General features: G+C 54.0%; 1 protein-coding gene across 10 annotated transcripts in view; it reads left to right on the top strand.

Annotated features, from left to right (window-relative positions):
- Window positions 1-17309, top strand: part of SMARCA4 (SWI/SNF related, matrix associated, actin dependent regulator of chromatin, subfamily a, member 4) — an 87274-nt gene that overhangs the window by 59655 nt on the left and 10310 nt on the right. For 4 of the 10 annotated variants that reach the window (XM_067733712.1, XM_067733713.1, XM_067733711.1 and 1 more), the window contains exons 25-31: window positions 933-1096; window positions 3894-4121; window positions 4373-4471; window positions 4729-4806; window positions 5598-5816; window positions 10178-10234; window positions 10739-10992. In XM_067733712.1, coding sequence (XP_067589813.1) covers window positions 933-1096; window positions 3894-4121; window positions 4373-4471; window positions 4729-4806; window positions 5598-5816; window positions 10178-10234; window positions 10739-10992 — 1099 coding nt within the window. Of the gene's footprint in view, window positions 1-932; window positions 1097-3893; window positions 4122-4372; window positions 4472-4728; window positions 4807-5597; window positions 5817-10177; window positions 10235-10729; window positions 10993-12433; window positions 15579-17309 lie in introns of those variants that run through there. The other 6 variants (XM_067733719.1, XM_067733718.1, XM_067733721.1 and 3 more) reach the window with 5 other exon arrangements.

The raw sequence follows: 17309 nt of genomic DNA, 5'->3' as shown, positions 1-17309 counted from the left end.
GGCCGGGCATCTGGGATCGGCCCCTCCACCTGGGCCTGCCTCAGCCCCTCCTTGGAACTGGGGCAGCCCAGGCACCAGTGGGCATCAGGCCTCCATGCTGTTCATTGTGACGTGTAGGAGAGTGGCTGGAAGCAACACCAGGAATGACACCTGATTTCCCCAGAGGCACCTCTGCTCCCCAGGCTGGCAGTAGCCCGAGGAGCTTAGATGCCCCTCTGAGCATCACGATGCTGAGGATCATGTCCTGGGCCATCACATTAGAGTCCCTGTGGCTCCACGAAGAGGGGAGCCATCCTGCCCAGAGGGAAACAAGTCTCCATTGTAAGCCCCCCGTGTGCTCGCCTGTAGATGATTCCCTTTGTGAATGGAGAAAACCCATCACAGTAGGATGGAGGCAGGCGCCAGCCCTCTGGCCAGTTGTTCGATACCATAGCAGCCCCGTCTGCCCGCCTGGAAACCCCACGTGGGTTTGGGGGCACGGCGTTAACAGTGTTGCTGCAGTGTCTCCCACCACCGCCTGGACAGCTGGGCAGGGCAGGTGGTGGCGACTCATTGGGCAGCCCCATTGCCTGGGTGTCTGCTGGGTGCCGGGCACTGTGCTCCAGCGCCTGCCCACTTAGTTCCCACAGCAGCCCCGATTTATTTACACGGAGGAGACACCGGAGGCCCGTTGGGGCTCGTTTTCTTCTCCTGGGGTGGGAGGACTGGCGGTCAGTAGTGTCACCGTAAATCTGAGTTGTTCGCCAGTCACCACTCATGGCCACGTGTTGAGCGAGTGTCCATGGCTTGGGTGGCCCAAGTTGGACGGCTGTGGACTCTATACCTGCTCCCTGATGTAGGTGTTCCTCTGTCTCCTTTGCACCACCGCCCGCCCCCCCTCCACCCGCCACGGTCACCTTGCTAATAACCCTGCTCTCCCCACCCGCCGGCAGGAACCACTAAAGCGGAGGACCGGGGCATGCTGCTGAAGACCTTCAACGAGCCCGGCTCCGAGTACTTCATCTTCCTGCTCAGCACCCGGGCTGGGGGGCTGGGTCTGAACCTTCAGTCAGCCGACACTGTTATCATATTCGACAGTGACTGGAACCCCCACCAGGTAACAGCTCTCAGGCCCCCTAGGGGGAGGGGCTCGAAGCCTCAGGGAGACCATGCCCACTAGCATGAGTGTCCGCTGGCCTCTTGACATTCTCCTGGAGTCCCGGAAGCCCCTGGAGAGAAGCCCAGAGAGCAGTTACTTTCCTCTGTTTCTCAAAACGAAACTAGTTTTTTGCTCTGATTATGAAAAAATTCATGTTCCGTTGTTATTTAAAAAAAAATAATCCTGGGTATTCCCTGGTGGTCGGGTGGTTAGGACTCTGCGCTCTCACTGCAGAGGGCCTGGGTTCAATCCCTGGTCAGGGAACTAAGATCCCACAAGCCACATGGCACAGCCAAAAAAACAAAAAGAATTCTGGTGTCGCGTAAATGTGCAAAGAAAGTGGAAGATGCCCCAGTCCTATCAGCTGGCAGTAATGGTCACTGTTTTAGTCATGCAGGTCCTTCCTGGCCATGTTCTGGCCCAGCTCTCATGCTGGCGCCTCTTAAAACCACACTGGGGCATACTTTTTGTGCTCTGTGCACTGCTGCCCTTGTTTCTTATCCACATACCCTGCACAGGGCTCCGTGCCTGTAGATAACAGGGATGTGGTATTTTATAGATGCAGTAGTTTTTTGTTCGTTTGTTTGTTTATAAATTTATTTATTTATTTTTTGGCTGCGTTGGGTCTTTGTTGCTGCGTGTGGGCTTTCTCTAGTTGCAGCGAGCAGGGGGCTACTCTTCCTTGCAGTGTGCAGGCTACTCGTTGTGGTGGCTTCTTTTTGTTTCAGAGCATGGGCTCTAGGCGCACGGGCTTCAGTAGTTGTGGCATGTGGGCTCAGTAGTTGTGGCTCGTGGGCTCTAGAGCACAGGCTCAGTAGTTGCGGCACACGGGCTTAGTTGCTCCGCGGCACCTCCGGGATCTTCCCGGACCAGGGCTTGAACCCATGTCCCCTGCACTGGCAGGCAGATTCTTAACAGCTGAGCCTCCAGGGAAGCCCTGGTACAGTAGCTTTAAAGTAAGTATTTACCTCTTGCGTCTTACTATAAAAGTAGTAATTTTTTCAAATGCAAGTACCAATAAGTGAAAGTAACAAATTAAAGAGTCCAGTTTTCCCCTTCCCCACCAACCCCGCTCTTCTCTGAGCCAGCATCTACCCGGGTACACACATATATTTTGGCTTTGACATGAACACGGCATGTTCCAGCACGTGTCTCTTCCCGCCAGCAGCTGGTGTGTTCATGTCTCCATGCAAGCACATGGGGACTCTCCCCAGCCGCTTCCTCAGCAGCCAGCTATCTTGGCATATGGTGGCCCCAGGATTTTTTTTTTTTTTGCGGTATGCGGGCCTCTCACTGCTGTGGCCTCTCCCGTTGCGGAGCACGGGCTCCGGACGCGCAGGCTCAGCGGCCATGGCTCATGGGCCCAGCCACTCCACAGCACGTGGGATCTTCCTGGACCGGGGAACGAACCCGCGTCCCCTGCATCGGCAGGCGGACTCTCAACCACTGCGCCACCAGGGAAGCCCGGCCCCAGGATTTTTGACTCAAATCCCAGTTGGCAGACGTCCGGGTTTTCTGTTCCCCTTGGGGAACCTTGTCCCTGTCTTGGAGCACCAGCCAGGCCAAGCCTGAGAGGTGGGATTGCTCAGTCCACAGGCCTGTCCCTTCACGTTCTGGTTGGTTCTGCCACAGTGGCCTCCAGCAGGCTGCTCCAGCTTTCACTCCTGTTGACGGTGCGAGCGAGCCCTTCTCCACAGCCCAGCAGAGCTGGTTATCGGTGTGTAAACCACGGGCGCCTGACAGACGAGTGCCTGGGATGGTTGCTGCGCCAGCCTGGGGTGTGGCTGCCGCCCGGACCTCGATGACTGGCCTGTTTCCTGAGAGGTGGTCCGAGTGTGCTTCCCCCACCCACAGGCTGTCGAGGGGAGAGACCCCCGTGGAGCCCTGTCCTCCTCCACACCCGGGGGGTATCAGAGGTCATGAAGCACATTGCAGAGCCAGGAATCACGCCGGCTGAGCTGCGGGGCAGGGTTGAGGGTACGAACCGTGGACACAAAGCATGCCTGTTCCCACCAGGTGTGGCCTCTGCTGCCCCCATGAGGTGCAGATCTGGAGGTCAGCCCCACACAGCTGCAGGCCCCAGACACAGGATCTCGTAGCCCCTCCTGGGTCTACGCTGGGCGTGATGATACAGCGTTGGCGCCATACCTGCCACTTTATGGGCGCTTGCTCCACACCAGGCACTGGCCTGAGCACCCGATGCCCGTTGGCTCCTCTCACACACGATAGCCACGAGACGGGCTGGTGTCAGCAGAGTGGATCCTGAGGCTCCGAGAGGTGGGGCCTGGGCCTGGCTTGCGTGGCAGGGCCTCCAATCAAACCAGGCATCAACGTGGTGCTGCCCAGCTTTGGCGTCATTCTGTGAACAGTGCCCTCGCTGTGATACAGCCACGCCAAGCCAGGCCCTGCCCGGGGCAGCCAAGGGGCCCTATGCAGCTGTGAGAGGAGCTGCTGGGGTATAACCCCCTGGGGTGGCCCTCTACAACCGCGGTTTCTTCCTGAGTATCCGTCAAATCCCAGTGAAGGTAGAAAGTGACGCTTCTGCAGGAATTTGGGGTCAAGTCATCCTGGCACGGGCTCCAGGTCTTGTTCCTGAGCTTCTGGCCTGTGCAGCTTCTGGCTGTGGCGGGCAGAACAGCCAGGCGGGCGCCCGAGAATTGCAAGACCCCTGCCTTTCCCAGTGGCATCCAGTGATCCACTGTCCCTTAACGATTTAAAGAGCTTGTTTGGGACTGACCGGCATCTCTCTCCCCAGGACCTGCAAGCGCAGGACCGTGCCCACCGCATCGGGCAGCAGAACGAGGTGCGTGTGCTCCGCCTCTGCACGGTCAACAGCGTGGAAGAGAAGATCCTGGCTGCGGCCAAGTACAAGCTCAACGTCGACCAGAAGGTGATCCAGGCCGGCATGTTCGACCAGAAGTCCTCCAGCCACGAGAGGCGCGCTTTCCTCCAGGCCATCCTCGAGCACGAGGAGCAGGACGAGGTGAGGACAGCGCCAGCCCCGACCCCCTCCCCGGCGTGAGTGGTGGACGCATGAGCGGCTTTCATTTTTGTTTTTTTACCTTTTTTGCACTCTTATTTTTTTTGCATCCCTTTGGAGTAAAGGGAGTGTGGGCTGAAAGGAAAGAGGATGAGTACTTGCTTTTTCTTTGAAGTGGTTTTTTTTTTCTAAACTGCTGGTGAAAGATGCCGGATTGACAGCCCTGGAGACTGAAGTCCTCTATTTATCCACAGAGCAGACACTGCAGCACGGGCAGCGGCAGTGCCAGCTTCGCCCACACTGCCCCTCCGCCAGCGGGCGTCAACCCCGACTTGGAGGAGCCACCTCTAAAGGTGAGAGGGGTAGTTCAGTCTCCATGCCCATTCAATCCTCGGCTTCTCGGCTGAGATGGCCAGCAAGGGCCCTGATCCCACGGAGCGTGCGTGTGCGTGTGCGTGTGCGTCTCTCGCTGCCGTGTGGGTCCCCATCCACCGCAGCCGGACTGGGACCGCCAGCTCATTTCCCATGGACCGCCGCCGCTCGCCTCCGAGCCCGGCCGCCTCCCACCCCGGCCTCCCCGCACTCCAACTAAACGTGTGACATCTTGTAGGAAGAAGACGAGGTGCCTGACGACGAGACGGTGAACCAGATGATTGCCCGGCACGAGGAAGAGTTCGACCTGTTCATGGTGAGCGCCGCGGGCACTCGGGCCCTGCGCACCCTCAGGGGCTTGGTTCCCCGCCTGTGTGAACCATGTGCAGTGGAGCTCACACACACACACACACCGTCCCCTTCCCTGCTGACACCGAACAGAGCAAAAGGTCTCAGTGACGGTGGCATCCCCAGCGGGTAACGGGGCCGGGGGCAGCCCTCAGGGTGGCCCCTCCATGGCTCCTAACTGACCCATCTTCGTTCTGTGGCCTCCTAAGTGTGTCATAGGGATGGCAGGACACACGTACACGCCCAGCCCTGCTCCAGTTTATGGCCCTCCGTCTGGCCAATGCCTGTTGTCCTTGAGGCTCCCTTTCAGAGGGAGCCACACTGTCCAAGACTGAGGGACTGGCGAGGGCCTCGGTCTCAGATGCCCTGTTGCCCCTCGTGGGCACGGAATCGGGGGGAATTGGGGGCGCCCTCGGCCCCAGCAGGCCTGTGCCTTCCACTGAGCCTGTATCGCCTCAATGGGGCAGGGGAGCCGCTGCCCCGTTTCAGCCCCCGTTCCAGCCCCCGTTCCACCACCATCCTGTCCTTTCCAGTTCTCTCTGCCCCTGAAGCAGAGCCCCAGCCAAGGTCTGACATGGCAGCCCAGCCAGCTCAGCCACCGCACGACCAAGTTGCTGTTTAACTACCGCTGCAGCGATGGTCCTGAGGCAGGGAAGCAGCCCCTGGTCAGGGTGCCCCCGCGTGTGCCCACTGGTCATCTCCTCTGTCCTCTCTGTGCTGACGCCTGTCCCTCTGTCCCTGCCGCCCCGCACCCCACAGCGCATGGACCTGGACCGCAGGCGTGAGGAGGCCCGCAACCCCAAGCGGAAGCCACGCCTGATGGAGGAGGATGAGCTCCCCTCGTGGATCATCAAGGACGACGCAGAGGTGGAGCGGCTGACATGCGAGGAGGAGGAGGAGAAGATGTTCGGCCGCGGCTCCCGCCATCGCAAGGAGGTGGACTACAGCGACTCGCTGACCGAGAAGCAGTGGCTCAAGGTACATGCCGGAGAGGGCCGCGGGCGGGGCTCGGGCAGCGCAGGGCTCGGGCAGCGCAGGGCTCGGCCGCCAGGATCGAGGCCTTCGTCCGAATCCTGGGCAGTACCCTTCGGCCGTTCTTGGTCGGTTTTCACTCACGACAGCGACCCTTCCCACGTGGGGTCAGGTTCACTCAGTTCCTCCTGATGGAACTCGGGAAGGCACCCCTGTGCGGTTCCCGAGCTGCTCAAAACCCACTTCTGGGTGGAGTTGGCCCTTCCAGCGTCAGGTTTAAGCAAAATATTGCCAGTCTTTGCATGAGGCTGACCGGAGGACCCAGGGATATATTGGGGATCGTCAAGTCACCCTGCAAAATGGTTGAGATTGGTGATGGGGTCAGGCAGCCCCGCCTTCGCGTGTGTCACCCCTGGGAGCTGTGGGGAGGGAAGAGGAGGAAGCCCCCGCCCGAGGCTCCCGGCACCAGCTGCTCACGGAGGTGATGTGAGCACCTGTTTTCAGCAGGTGGCTCCCGGCCCTCGCAGCTGCCGACAGCTGAGTCAGGGCTGCGGGCGGCTGCTGGTCCTCCTGATTCCGCCCCCCGCCCCCACCCGAGCGAGGGCACTCTACATTTGCACAGGGACCTGGCACTGTGGTTACAGTGACAAATCAGACCCCATTCCTGCTCCAGGGGTTCTGAGTGCAGAGGTGATGAGTAAGAGTCCAACCCTCGAGTTGTTGTCCCTGAGACAACGCTTCCTGAAAGGCAGATGGCGGCTTTCGGTTACGCCCTGCTGAGCGCCACACCCTGGAATGAGCAGCTGTCTCCCCAGGCCTCTTATCACACACCCTGGGGTTCCCCTTAAGTAACTGCAGCCCCAGTGCTTTTTCAGCCATGTGGCCAGGTGGCCCTGGTCCCCTCCTGGGAGCTCAGAACACCCCAGACTTGCGAGCTCGCCCACTGAGCTGTGCACCAGAGGGAGCTGTTGAAACATGCCAGGAACCACCGAACCTCGGGTGGGCTGGGGGCGTGTGTGTGTCTCATTCCCTGCCATCAGCCCAGGGCTCCAGGGCCCAGAAAAGAACCTTGGATGAAGGAACGTCGTACCAACCACAGTCCCGAACGGCTCGCGTGGGGCCTTTGCCAGCCCGGCATTACTGAGACAATGGGTGCCCTTTAAAAAGTAGCTGCCCACACGCTAATGATGATAGTCGGTGCGCATTTCTTTCTCCCTCCTCCCTTTCTTTGAGGAATAACTTTACCCGTGTAAGATGTACAGTTCAGTGATTTTTGGTATATTCACAGAGTTCTGAAACTATCACCACAAATGAAGCTTACTACATTCTCACCCCAAAGAAACTGTTTTCTCTTTAGCTATCTTCCCATCCCTTTATTCCCCCTAGCCTTTGACATCCGCTAAACAACTTTTCTGTTTCAATAATTTTGCCTAAACAGGAAATTTTCTATAAATGAAATCATGCATTATATGATCCTTTGATGTCTGGGTTTCTTCACTTAGCAAAATATTTTCAAGATTCATCCAGGTTCTAGCATATATCAGGACTTCATTCTTTTTGTGGTTGGATAATGTTCCATTATAAGAATATACAACACTTGTTTATCTAGTCATTAGTTGATGGACCGTGGAGTTGTTTCCACTTTTTAGCTATTGTGCATAATGCAGTGGTGAACATTTGTGTACAAGTTTTGTGAGGACATATGTTTTGATTTCTCTGGGGTGTGTATCTAGGCGTGGATCAAATGGTAATTCTCTGTTTAACCTTTTGAGGAACGAAAACTGTTTTCCAAAGTGGCTGCACTATTTTACATTCCCACCAGCAACACAGAAGGGTTCCAGTTTCTCCAGGTCCTCGCTGATAACTTTCTATTTGCCTTTCGATTCTAGCCATCCTAGTGGGTGTGCAGTGGTATCTTATTGTGGTTTTGAATTGCTTCCGGTGGGGTGGGGGGGTGGTGGTGGCGCTAATGGTGTTGGGCACCTTTTCACATACTATTTGGCCATTTGTAGATCTTCTTTAAAGTCTTTTATCAGATATATGATTTGCAAATATTTTCTCCTATTCCGTGGGGTGGTTTTTGTCTTTGCTTTTCACTTTTTTTTTACATATTTTTAAATTTTATTTATTTTATTTATTCATTGTTTTTTGGCTGCATCGGGTCTTCGTTGCTGCGCACAGGCTTTCTCTAGTTGCAGTGAGCGGGGACCACTCTTCCTTGCGGTGCGTGGGCTTCTCATTGCAGTTGGCTTCTCTTGTTGCAGAGCACGGGCTCTAGGTGCGTGGGCTTCAGTAGTTGTGTCTCACGGGCTCAGTAGTCATGGCTCGCGGGCTTTAGAGCTCAGGCTTAGTAGTTGTGGCGCACGGGCTTAGTTGCTCCGTGGCATGTGGGATCTTCCCAAACCAGGGCTCGAACCTGTGTCCCCCGCATCGGCAGGTGGATTCTTAACCACTGCACCACCAGGGAAGCCCCTGTTTTTCACTTTCTTGATACTGTCCTTTGAAGCACAGAATTTTAAAATTTTGATGAAGTCAAATTTATTTGTTTGTCTCTTTTCGCCTGTGCCTTGGTAGCATGCCTGAGAATCCATTGCCAATTGATGGTCACAAAGATTTACCCCTGTGTTTCCTTTCAAGAGTTTTAGAGTCTCAGCTCTTACATGTAGATCCGTGATCCTTTTTTTTTCTTTTTTTCTTTTTTTCTTTTTTTTTTTAAATTATTTATTTATTTTTGGCTGCGTTGGGTCTTCATTGCTGCTCACGGGCTTTCTCTAGTTGGACTCTTACTCACGGTGCGCGGGCTTCTCATTGCGGTGGCTTCTCTGTTGCGGAGCATGGGCTCTAGGCACGCGGGCTTCGGTAGTTGTGGCACACAGGCTCAGTAGTTGTGGCTCCTGGGCTCTAGAGCGCAGGCTCAGTAATTGTGGTGCGCGGGCTTAGTTGCTCCGTGGCATGTGGGATCTTCCCGGGCCAGGGCTCAAACCCATGTCCCCTGCACTGGCAGGAGGATCTTAACCACTGCGCCACCAGGGAAGTCCACCGTTAATCGTTTTTGAGTTAATTTTTGCGTATGGCGTGAGGTCAGGGTCCAACTTCATTCTTTTGCATGTGGCTATCTGGTTGTCCCAGCACCATTGTTGAAAAGTCTATTCTTTCCCATTTGAGCACTTGCCATTTTTTTAATATATCATACTCAATAAAATTTACATTAATAAAAGAGATATTTACTCAAATCAGGCACTCCTCTGTCTTAGTGGTGGACATGTAATTCGCACCACTTCTCTGGCAGCCACTCTGATGCCATATGTACCCAAACCCTGTAGAATGTACTTGGCTCTTGCCCTTCTGGGCTGACCTGCATGTCTAGGGCACAGGACCAGAGACCCCAGTATTAGATTCCTGGGACTGCTGTAACAATTACCACAAACTTGGTGGCTTAACACAATAGGAATTTATTCTCTCACAGTTCTGGAGGCTAGGAGTCTGAAATCTATGTGTCGGCAGGACCATGTTCCCTCTGAAGGCTGCTTCCTTGCCTCTTCCAGCTTTCGGTGGCCCCAGTATTCCTTGGCTTGTGGCCACATCACTCCAGTCTCTGCCTCCGCCTTCACATGGATGTCCGCAGTGTCTCTCTTACGGCCTTTTCTGACTCCTTGGATTTGAGCCCATGCTAATGTAGTATGATCTCATCTCTATTCTTAACCTATTACATCTGCAAAAACCCTATTACCCCATAAGATGACATGGATGGTGGATGCCTCCTTCCACCACCCTGACCCTTCAGATCTTAAGTGCCCACCTCTGGGAAGCTCTCCCAAACCCTGACCAGGACACATCTGCTCCACCATTCTCAGAGCACTTCTTACCCTCCTTCTTGGCACTCGGCACACTTGTCACCATGTTTGTGGGCTGTGTATTACTGTCTCCCCTCCATGAGGGGCTGTGTTCAGTGCCTGGCCCTGTACCTGCGCTCAGATGCAGCTGGTAACTGAGATGAATAACCAGTGCATCCGTTTGGGTCCAGGCCCCACTCCCGTTTCTGATTCCAAGCCCCCGTAGAAACCTGGCTTCCCATCACTTTGTGTTCACGGCTAAAACATGCAAGTTAGTTATTATCGTTGAGAATTAATACGTCGGAACTATTTTAAAGTTAACACTCACGTTCGTGTTCTTCAACCCAGCGGTTTCACTTTCAGGAATCTATCTAAAAGAAAGACAAATGTCAGTTATGACGGTACTTAGAATAGCCCACCCACCCATTCTTGCAAAACTGGAAAGAACCTAAATGCCCAACTACAGAGGAAGTTAAGTTAAGGCCCATTTTACAAGGAAATACTATTAAATAGGCATTAAAAATTATGTTGCAGAAAAACGAGAGGAAGTATATCCAGGACATAATAAGCAAAAAGATGAGTCGTGATGTGGTATGTGGCTCGATCCCGGTGCTGCCTCGATTGTGCACATGTGCGTGGGAAGGTGGGACATCCTACAGGTGGAGGGTGGGGACGGCTGCACAGCAGGAGCGTTCCCAGGGCCACTGAACTGCATACTTGACAGTGTTTGAAGCGGCTGACTTTATGTTATGTGTATCTTACCACAGTTTTTTAAAAACATGGAACATGGTCTAGAGCAGAAGTGTTGACGGGGTCACTCTAGGTGGAGGGTTTACAGGAGCCCACTCTTCAGGCTTCGCACAGTGAGGCTGTGACACTTAAATTTGTAACATACGCCATTTATCTGCGAAGAACTGGCTTGGGTGGGCTGGCATCGGGGAGACAGAGCTGGCCCTCACGGCCCCCGTGCCCTCGGAGCCCATCCAGAGCCCCAGCATGCGTCCCACCCCAGGCAGGCCCCCGGGTTTGCGCCGCGGCCTCTGCTTGTCGACCTCGGTGCTGGCTGTCCTATTTTTACCACTATTGACCCTGAAGGCCATCGAGGAGGGCACGCTGGAGGAGATCGAAGAGGAGGTCCGGCAGAAGAAATCATCGCGGAAGCGGAAGAGGGACAGCGACGCCGGCCCCTCCACCCCGACCACCAGCACCCGCAGCCGCGACAAGGACGACGAGAGCAAGAAGCAGAAGAAGCGTGGCCGGCCGCCTGCCGAGAAGCTCTCCCCCAACCCGCCCAACCTCACCAAGAAGATGAAGAAGATCGTGGACGCTGTGATCAAGTACAAGGACAGGTAAGCGGGGGGCGGAGCGGGCGGGCGGGGGCCTCTGGGAGGGGCCGGCGAGCCCGCTGCCCGGGCAGTCACTCCACAAACTCAGGTCGAATCTCTGTCTCGGAGCCTTTGTCCTCGTGGGACGTGACATTAACGTCCTGGAAGAGGGCAGACAGGCAGCGTCAGCCATGGTGAGAGGGCAGGGGAGGCAACGTTCAAGAGGGGCCCTGTGGAGGGCAGATCTGGGGACAAGGGGTCCAGGAGGTGGCCGGCAGGTTCGAGGCGAGTGGCAGGGTGAGTGTGGGAGAAGGGGGTCTGTGCTGTGATGGAGGCCGATCACGTGGCTGGTGGACCGTGGTGAGGAGGCGCCTGTGGCTGGAGCAGAGAGCCAGTGGTTTTCCTTCTGTAGACAGTCCCCCACCCCGCCTGGCTATGGTCTCCCTGGGCCATTCACAGGTCAGCCGCTTGTGGAGAAGACATAGACCAGGCTCCCCCTAGGCACTGGGGCCCCTGCCCTCACAGACACGCCAACCACAGGACAATGCATGCTTTCTGCTTTGTAGATCCATTTGTGGATCATGAGTACTACGTAAGTAAGAAGAAGAAAATAATGGCTCTCCCGCGGCCCTCCTAGGAGACTTGTGCCCATCCTGCCAGCGCAGGGTGGGTCGTGTGGAGCTGCACAGGGCAGCCAGGGGCATCCTTCCGCCCCTCAGTGTCTTGTTCCACTTTCTGCTATATGCAGATCGATGAGGCTGTCCCCGTAACGGGAGGGTTTTACGACTTGAATTCATAGTAATGCTTTGCAGTCAGTCACAAGCAAAGTAGGGGAGAATTTAATCTGTCTGAGGGAATAGTGTCAAGGCATGAGCCCATGGTGTATCATTTGGAGAAACTGTTACCAAGCCTGTGATTTCAGGGGGTGGTGATGGTTATAGTACCCAAAAAAGGATACAAATTGCTCTTTAAAAAGAATCCTTTATTATTGGAAGAGAAACAAATGATGAAGTGGAAAAGAGGCATATTTAAGTTCAACTGTTAGGCCTAAAAATATTACATTTTGTGTCAGTGTTTTTTTGGGTTTTTTTAAGTGTATATTGGGGTTTTTTAATTAATTAATTTTATTTTTGGCTGCACACGGGCTTCAGTAGTTGTGGCTCGCAGGCTCTAGAGCACAGGCTCAGTAGTTGTGGCACATGGGCTTAGTCGCTTCACGGCATGTGGGATCTTCCCCGACCAGCGCTCAAACCCGTGTCCCCTGCATTGGCAGGCGGATTCTTAACCATTGCGCCACAAGGGAAGTTCCTTGTGTCGGTATTGAGAACAAAATATTGAACTCATTTGCAAACTTCACCTTTGAGGCCAATTCCACAAAGAAAAAAGTAGACCAACAATTATTTGTAATATGGAATGTGCAAAAATCCAATGAAAATAATAGACCCTGATGTTTTCTTCCTAATAGTATTCTTGCAAGGGAACCTTAACATTGTCAAAATGAAGAAGACCCTTGAAGGTCAGTGGGGAAGGATGGACTTTCCAAAAAGTCATGCTGATCACTGGGATATCCATCCATACGGAGAAGATGAATATTGACCCCTCCTCACGCCATACACATATATTAATTTGAAATGGATTACAGACATAAACGTGATGTAAATCAACTATATTTCAATAAATCTTTTTTTAAAAACCCATAAATGTGAAAGGTACAACATGGGAAAAAATTTTCATGTCCTTAAAGGAGGCATAGATTTCTTCAGTAGGACAGAAACGCCACTGGCCATAAAAGACTCACAAGTTAGACTTCACTCAAATTAAGAACATTTGTTCATCGAAGGACACCCTCATGAAGATGGTGAAAATTGCCACAGACTAGGAAAAGAAAATTCAATTTTAAAATGGGCAAAAGGCATGAACAGACACCTCCCAGAAGAAGATACCCCAGTGACCAATCAACGTGTGAAAAGGTGCTCGGGATCACCACATCGACGTCATAACAAGAAGGAAATGCACAATAAAATGAGCGTGAGGTGCCTCCTCACACACACCAGAAGTGTTAAAGTTCCTTTTAGTACCACCAAGGACGTGGAGCAGTAGCACCTCACACCCTGCTCATGGGAGCATGTGGCTCTGGGCAGTATCTTCTGAAGCTCGACACACAGATAACGCTTCTGACCCAGCCACTCCCGTCCTAGTCCTGAATGCATACATCCACCAGAAGACATGTACAGGTGCATCCATAGCAGCTTTGATCACGACTCCCCTAAAGGAAACAGCCCAGTGTCCACCCACAGGAGAACACGTCCACAGTGACCTAGTCGAAGAACAGAATTCTAACAGCCACGAGAACAGACAAGCTACCACTCCCTGGGAGAATCTTACACTCTGTTGAGTGAGAGAAGCCAGACACAGAAAAGTACCTGTCGTATGCTTCCAGTTATAGGAAGTTAAGCTGACCGACGGTGATGAGCATGGATCAGTGGTTACCCCAAGTTGGAATTGACAGGGATGGGACGCCAGGGAGCCTCCTGGGACGTTGGGATCTTGGTCTGCACATGAAAACCTTTGCCAGGCTGTACACCTAAGATAAAGATGTGCGGACTTTCCTGTAGTAGGTTACACCTCGGTTTAAAAATAGTACACTTGAAATCGGCACCCTGCACTCAATAAGGCCTTGGATATTTTCAAACTAAAAGTATGTCAAGTGTCAGTCCACTTTCTTAGTCATCCTATGACTTAGAGAAAAGGCACTGTGCTTAGCTGAAAGTCACGTGACAGAAGAGAAGCTGACTCCCCTGGCTGCTGCAAACAGCTGTTCTCCCAGGCCCATGCAAGATTGGGTGATAAATCGGGCAATGAATTAAAACTAGCTTTTAGGGTTCAGGGACATCTTGTCAAGACTGGCCTGTGTCAGGACACCAAGATCCTGGTAGGGATTCTGAGATCCAGCCTGATGAGAGCCCTGACACTGCAGTCACAGAGCTGAGCTCCCAGGTCTGTCAGACCCACGTGGTGGTGCCTCCGGGGAGGGCTTGAAGCATGGCGTATGCTTAACCTCACGTCCTCCCGGAACAATGGCCCCACTGGACGGGGAGTTCGACGTTAGACTGGGGAGAACTGCAAAGGAGTTACAAGTGGGATGGAGAATATGACCATTCCAGGAAGCCTCCTACACGCTGGCTTTGAGAAACGTTTGGTTCTCAGTTGGAGCAGGGCCTTCCACTCGCTGGTTTGCTGGTGGCCACACAGGAAGAGATCAAACAAGGCACGTAAACTCAGGAAAATAGTCACATCATCCTGGTTGAAACGTTGCTTCATGGAAAATGCTTCCAGAGATGATGTTTGGGTACAAACTTGACCTACTTAATGGACATTTTTGACATTCTTATCAAAACATAAGAATTTGAAACCATGGGGAAAACTACAATATGGTTCATGCAGCTGTAGGGTTAGGCACGGTCTGTAGACCACGCTGTCTTCTGACAACAACTGCAGAGTTCAGGGTCCCCAAGACCACCCTCAGTCTCGATAATTTCCCTAGAAGGACTCTCAGCACTCTCTGAAAGCTGGTGTACTCACAGTTATGGTTTATTACAGCGAAAGGACACAGATTAAAACCAGCCGAGGGGAGAGGCGCAGGGAGCAGCGTCCTCCCCGTGGAATCACCGGGCCACAGTGACTTTCCTGGCAACATTACGAGAAGATGCGCACAGAGCATTGCCAGTCTGGGAAGCCTTGGTGTCTAGCCTTGAACTTGGTCAGTATACCCGGCCGACCTCCCACGTGGCTGCCCAGTCTCCAGTCCCTCTGTGGTTGAACCAATGCTGCTTGACCCGACGCCCCTGCCTGGAATCACACTTAGACTGTGCCAAAGGCCCCCAGCTAAACAAAGGTACCCCACCAGGTGGGACATTCAAGGACAGAGACATGGCCTCCCAGGAGCCAAGGGCAAAGGCCAGACCTTTCTTTGGGCCAGGTTAAATTCTTTATGACACAGCTGTCACGTACCTGGAAGGTTCTGAGGGACTGGCCACCACGCCAAGGAGAACAGGATTGGAACAAAACCAGAGGTAGCTTGACGTGCACTTTCTTGTCTCAGACTTCCGATTGCTCCTTTCCAGAAGAGAAAATGAAACTTTGGATTTAAAAATCCCATTTGCTTGCTAGAACCCTGTGATTAGCTAAACTCTGTACTTGAGTTAAATGTGGATCCTGAGGAGAGAACTTATTGTTACAGCTTGGTTCTTCCTGGACACCAAAGAATGATTACAGGACATCGCCAGCGTTTGGATTCGGAGTGGGGAGCCCGCCTTGCTGAGCAGGGGCCGTGGCGCTGCTCTTCCTGCCCCCAGTGACCGTGGTGGGAGTGGGGTTGCACCTTGAAGCAGTGACTCCAGAGAGAAGCGGCTCGGCCATGCCTCTGCTGCTGAGTCTGAGCAGGGCTGTCCCGCCCCCAATTTGCACCACTCCAAATGTTGCTACTGAGTGTTGATTTCAAGATCCCTACCCCCCCACCCCCCACCCCAGTGGTGTTAAAATACCAGTGCCGTCGTGTTTGATAGAACCTTTGCATGTACATCCTGATCTGCACGCAGGTAATGTCCTGATTTGGAAGCTTTTGCGTCTTTCATGTGTGTTCAGATTCAGGGCTGCCAGGCCCACCCCTCCCGAGGCCCCAGTGCACCCTGTGAGTGGCCCTCCCTCAAGTTGTGAGGTCTCCAGCCTTCGCAGCTGCGACCCTCTGCTGGGTGGCGGTGAAAATACATGTCCTTCCGTGGGGTCACGGTGGGAAAACGCTGGAAGAGTCTGCAGTTTAACGCAACTGAGGGCTGGCACAGGCAACCTTGGGGTCCAGCATGGCCTCCGGGAGGAGTGCCACATAAGCAGAGCCTGAGGAAAAGCAGGGGCCCACCAGGGAAGAGGAGGGGAAGGAGCATCACAGGCCAAGGAACTGCGCATGCAGGGGCCCGGAGGCCAATCCCACACGCAGGGCCTCGCAGGGTGCCTCCTCCTTGGTGGTTGGAAATCCCGAAACTGCACAGAGGAACCCTCGGGTTAACAGCCAGAAGTGAAACCAGAATTAAGGAATTAAGCTGGAAGTAGGGATTTTCACTTTAAAATATCTAAGCGCACCAGTAAGTTAGGCTGCAGGGTCAGGTTGGGATTTGTCGCGGAGCTGCGTGTGCTGCCGGTGGCTGTCTTCTCCCCTGGTCCTTCGGAGGGATTCAGCAGCTGGTGGCCGAGGCATTTAGGCACCGTCTCCAAGTGCCAGTCAGCAGGTGTGTGCTCCAGGGCGCATCCTGTGGCGCCTTTAGGATGGCTTCAGAGAAGTGCATCTTCTGGAAGGCGCCACCTCGGGGGACAGGCTCCAGAGGACCCCACAGAGCCCCTTCTGTGCCCCGCTGGCTGATGTGTAGAGCTTGACCGTTAACTGCTGCAGGGCAGAGTTGTCACTGCTGTAAAGACTGTGCGTTGGACAGTGGAGGCCCATCGGCACCAAGCTGCCTGAATTTGATCATCGAGCCTGGGTGGTGGAAGAGAACATCTTTGTTTTTAGGAGATACTCATAAGTTATTTCCAGATGGTTCAGAAAGTTGGTGTTGAGTACAGGCTGCCCAGGCTAAGCCTCCCAGAGCTGAGCCCCACTAGGTGGACCCTCTGGGTCCCCTTCTCCTGTCCTCTTACCAGGAGGCAGCAGCCCTGTAAGGACCATAGGGTTTGAGTGTCACAGAGACCTGGGATCAATGCCAGATCCACTGTGGGTGACGAAGGGCCCCACCACATCCACGGTGGCAGCTTCAGCCAGGCCTGGTGGCCACTGCCCAAACCCCATCAGCACTTGCCCTCTGCCCTTGCAGGAGCCCTGCATCACCTTGATTAGAATCAAAAAGCAGGTGGCTCTTCAGTTGCAAGGTTGTGCTTTGATTGGCAAGAAAAACCGGGGCATTGTAACAGGCTCCAGGGCAGGTTGTCAGGCAGAAACATTCTCTAGGAGAGGGCACCTCGGTTGGCTGCAGGCCCTTCAGAACAGGCCTCTGGGGAGAAGGGAGAGGGTGGAGGGTGGGCGGGTCTGGGAGCCCTTTCCTGACAGGGCAGGGAGGCCTCAGGCTTCTCCTGCCTCGGCCTTTGGAAGGGTGCACTGGCCCTTCATCGGGAGCCCAAGCTTGGAATGGGCACTGCAGGGCAAGAGGCGGCCCTCCGCCTGTGGGGTCAGCGCTGTCTGCTCAGCCCCGAGTCCAGAGCCTGGCGTGAGAGGCGCCGAGGTGAGATGTCTTGAGAACAGTGCTGATCCCCATCATTAATCCCCGGGCCCGCCTGAGCGTGGGCACAGGCCAGGC

The sequence above is a fragment of the Pseudorca crassidens genome, chromosome 3, assembly GCF_039906515.1.
Source record: "Pseudorca crassidens isolate mPseCra1 chromosome 3, mPseCra1.hap1, whole genome shotgun sequence".
NCBI classification, from domain to species: Eukaryota; Metazoa; Chordata; class Mammalia; order Artiodactyla; family Delphinidae; genus Pseudorca; species Pseudorca crassidens.
The sequence above is the reverse complement of the archived record's forward strand: the minus strand, read 5'-3'. Positions and strand labels throughout refer to the sequence as shown.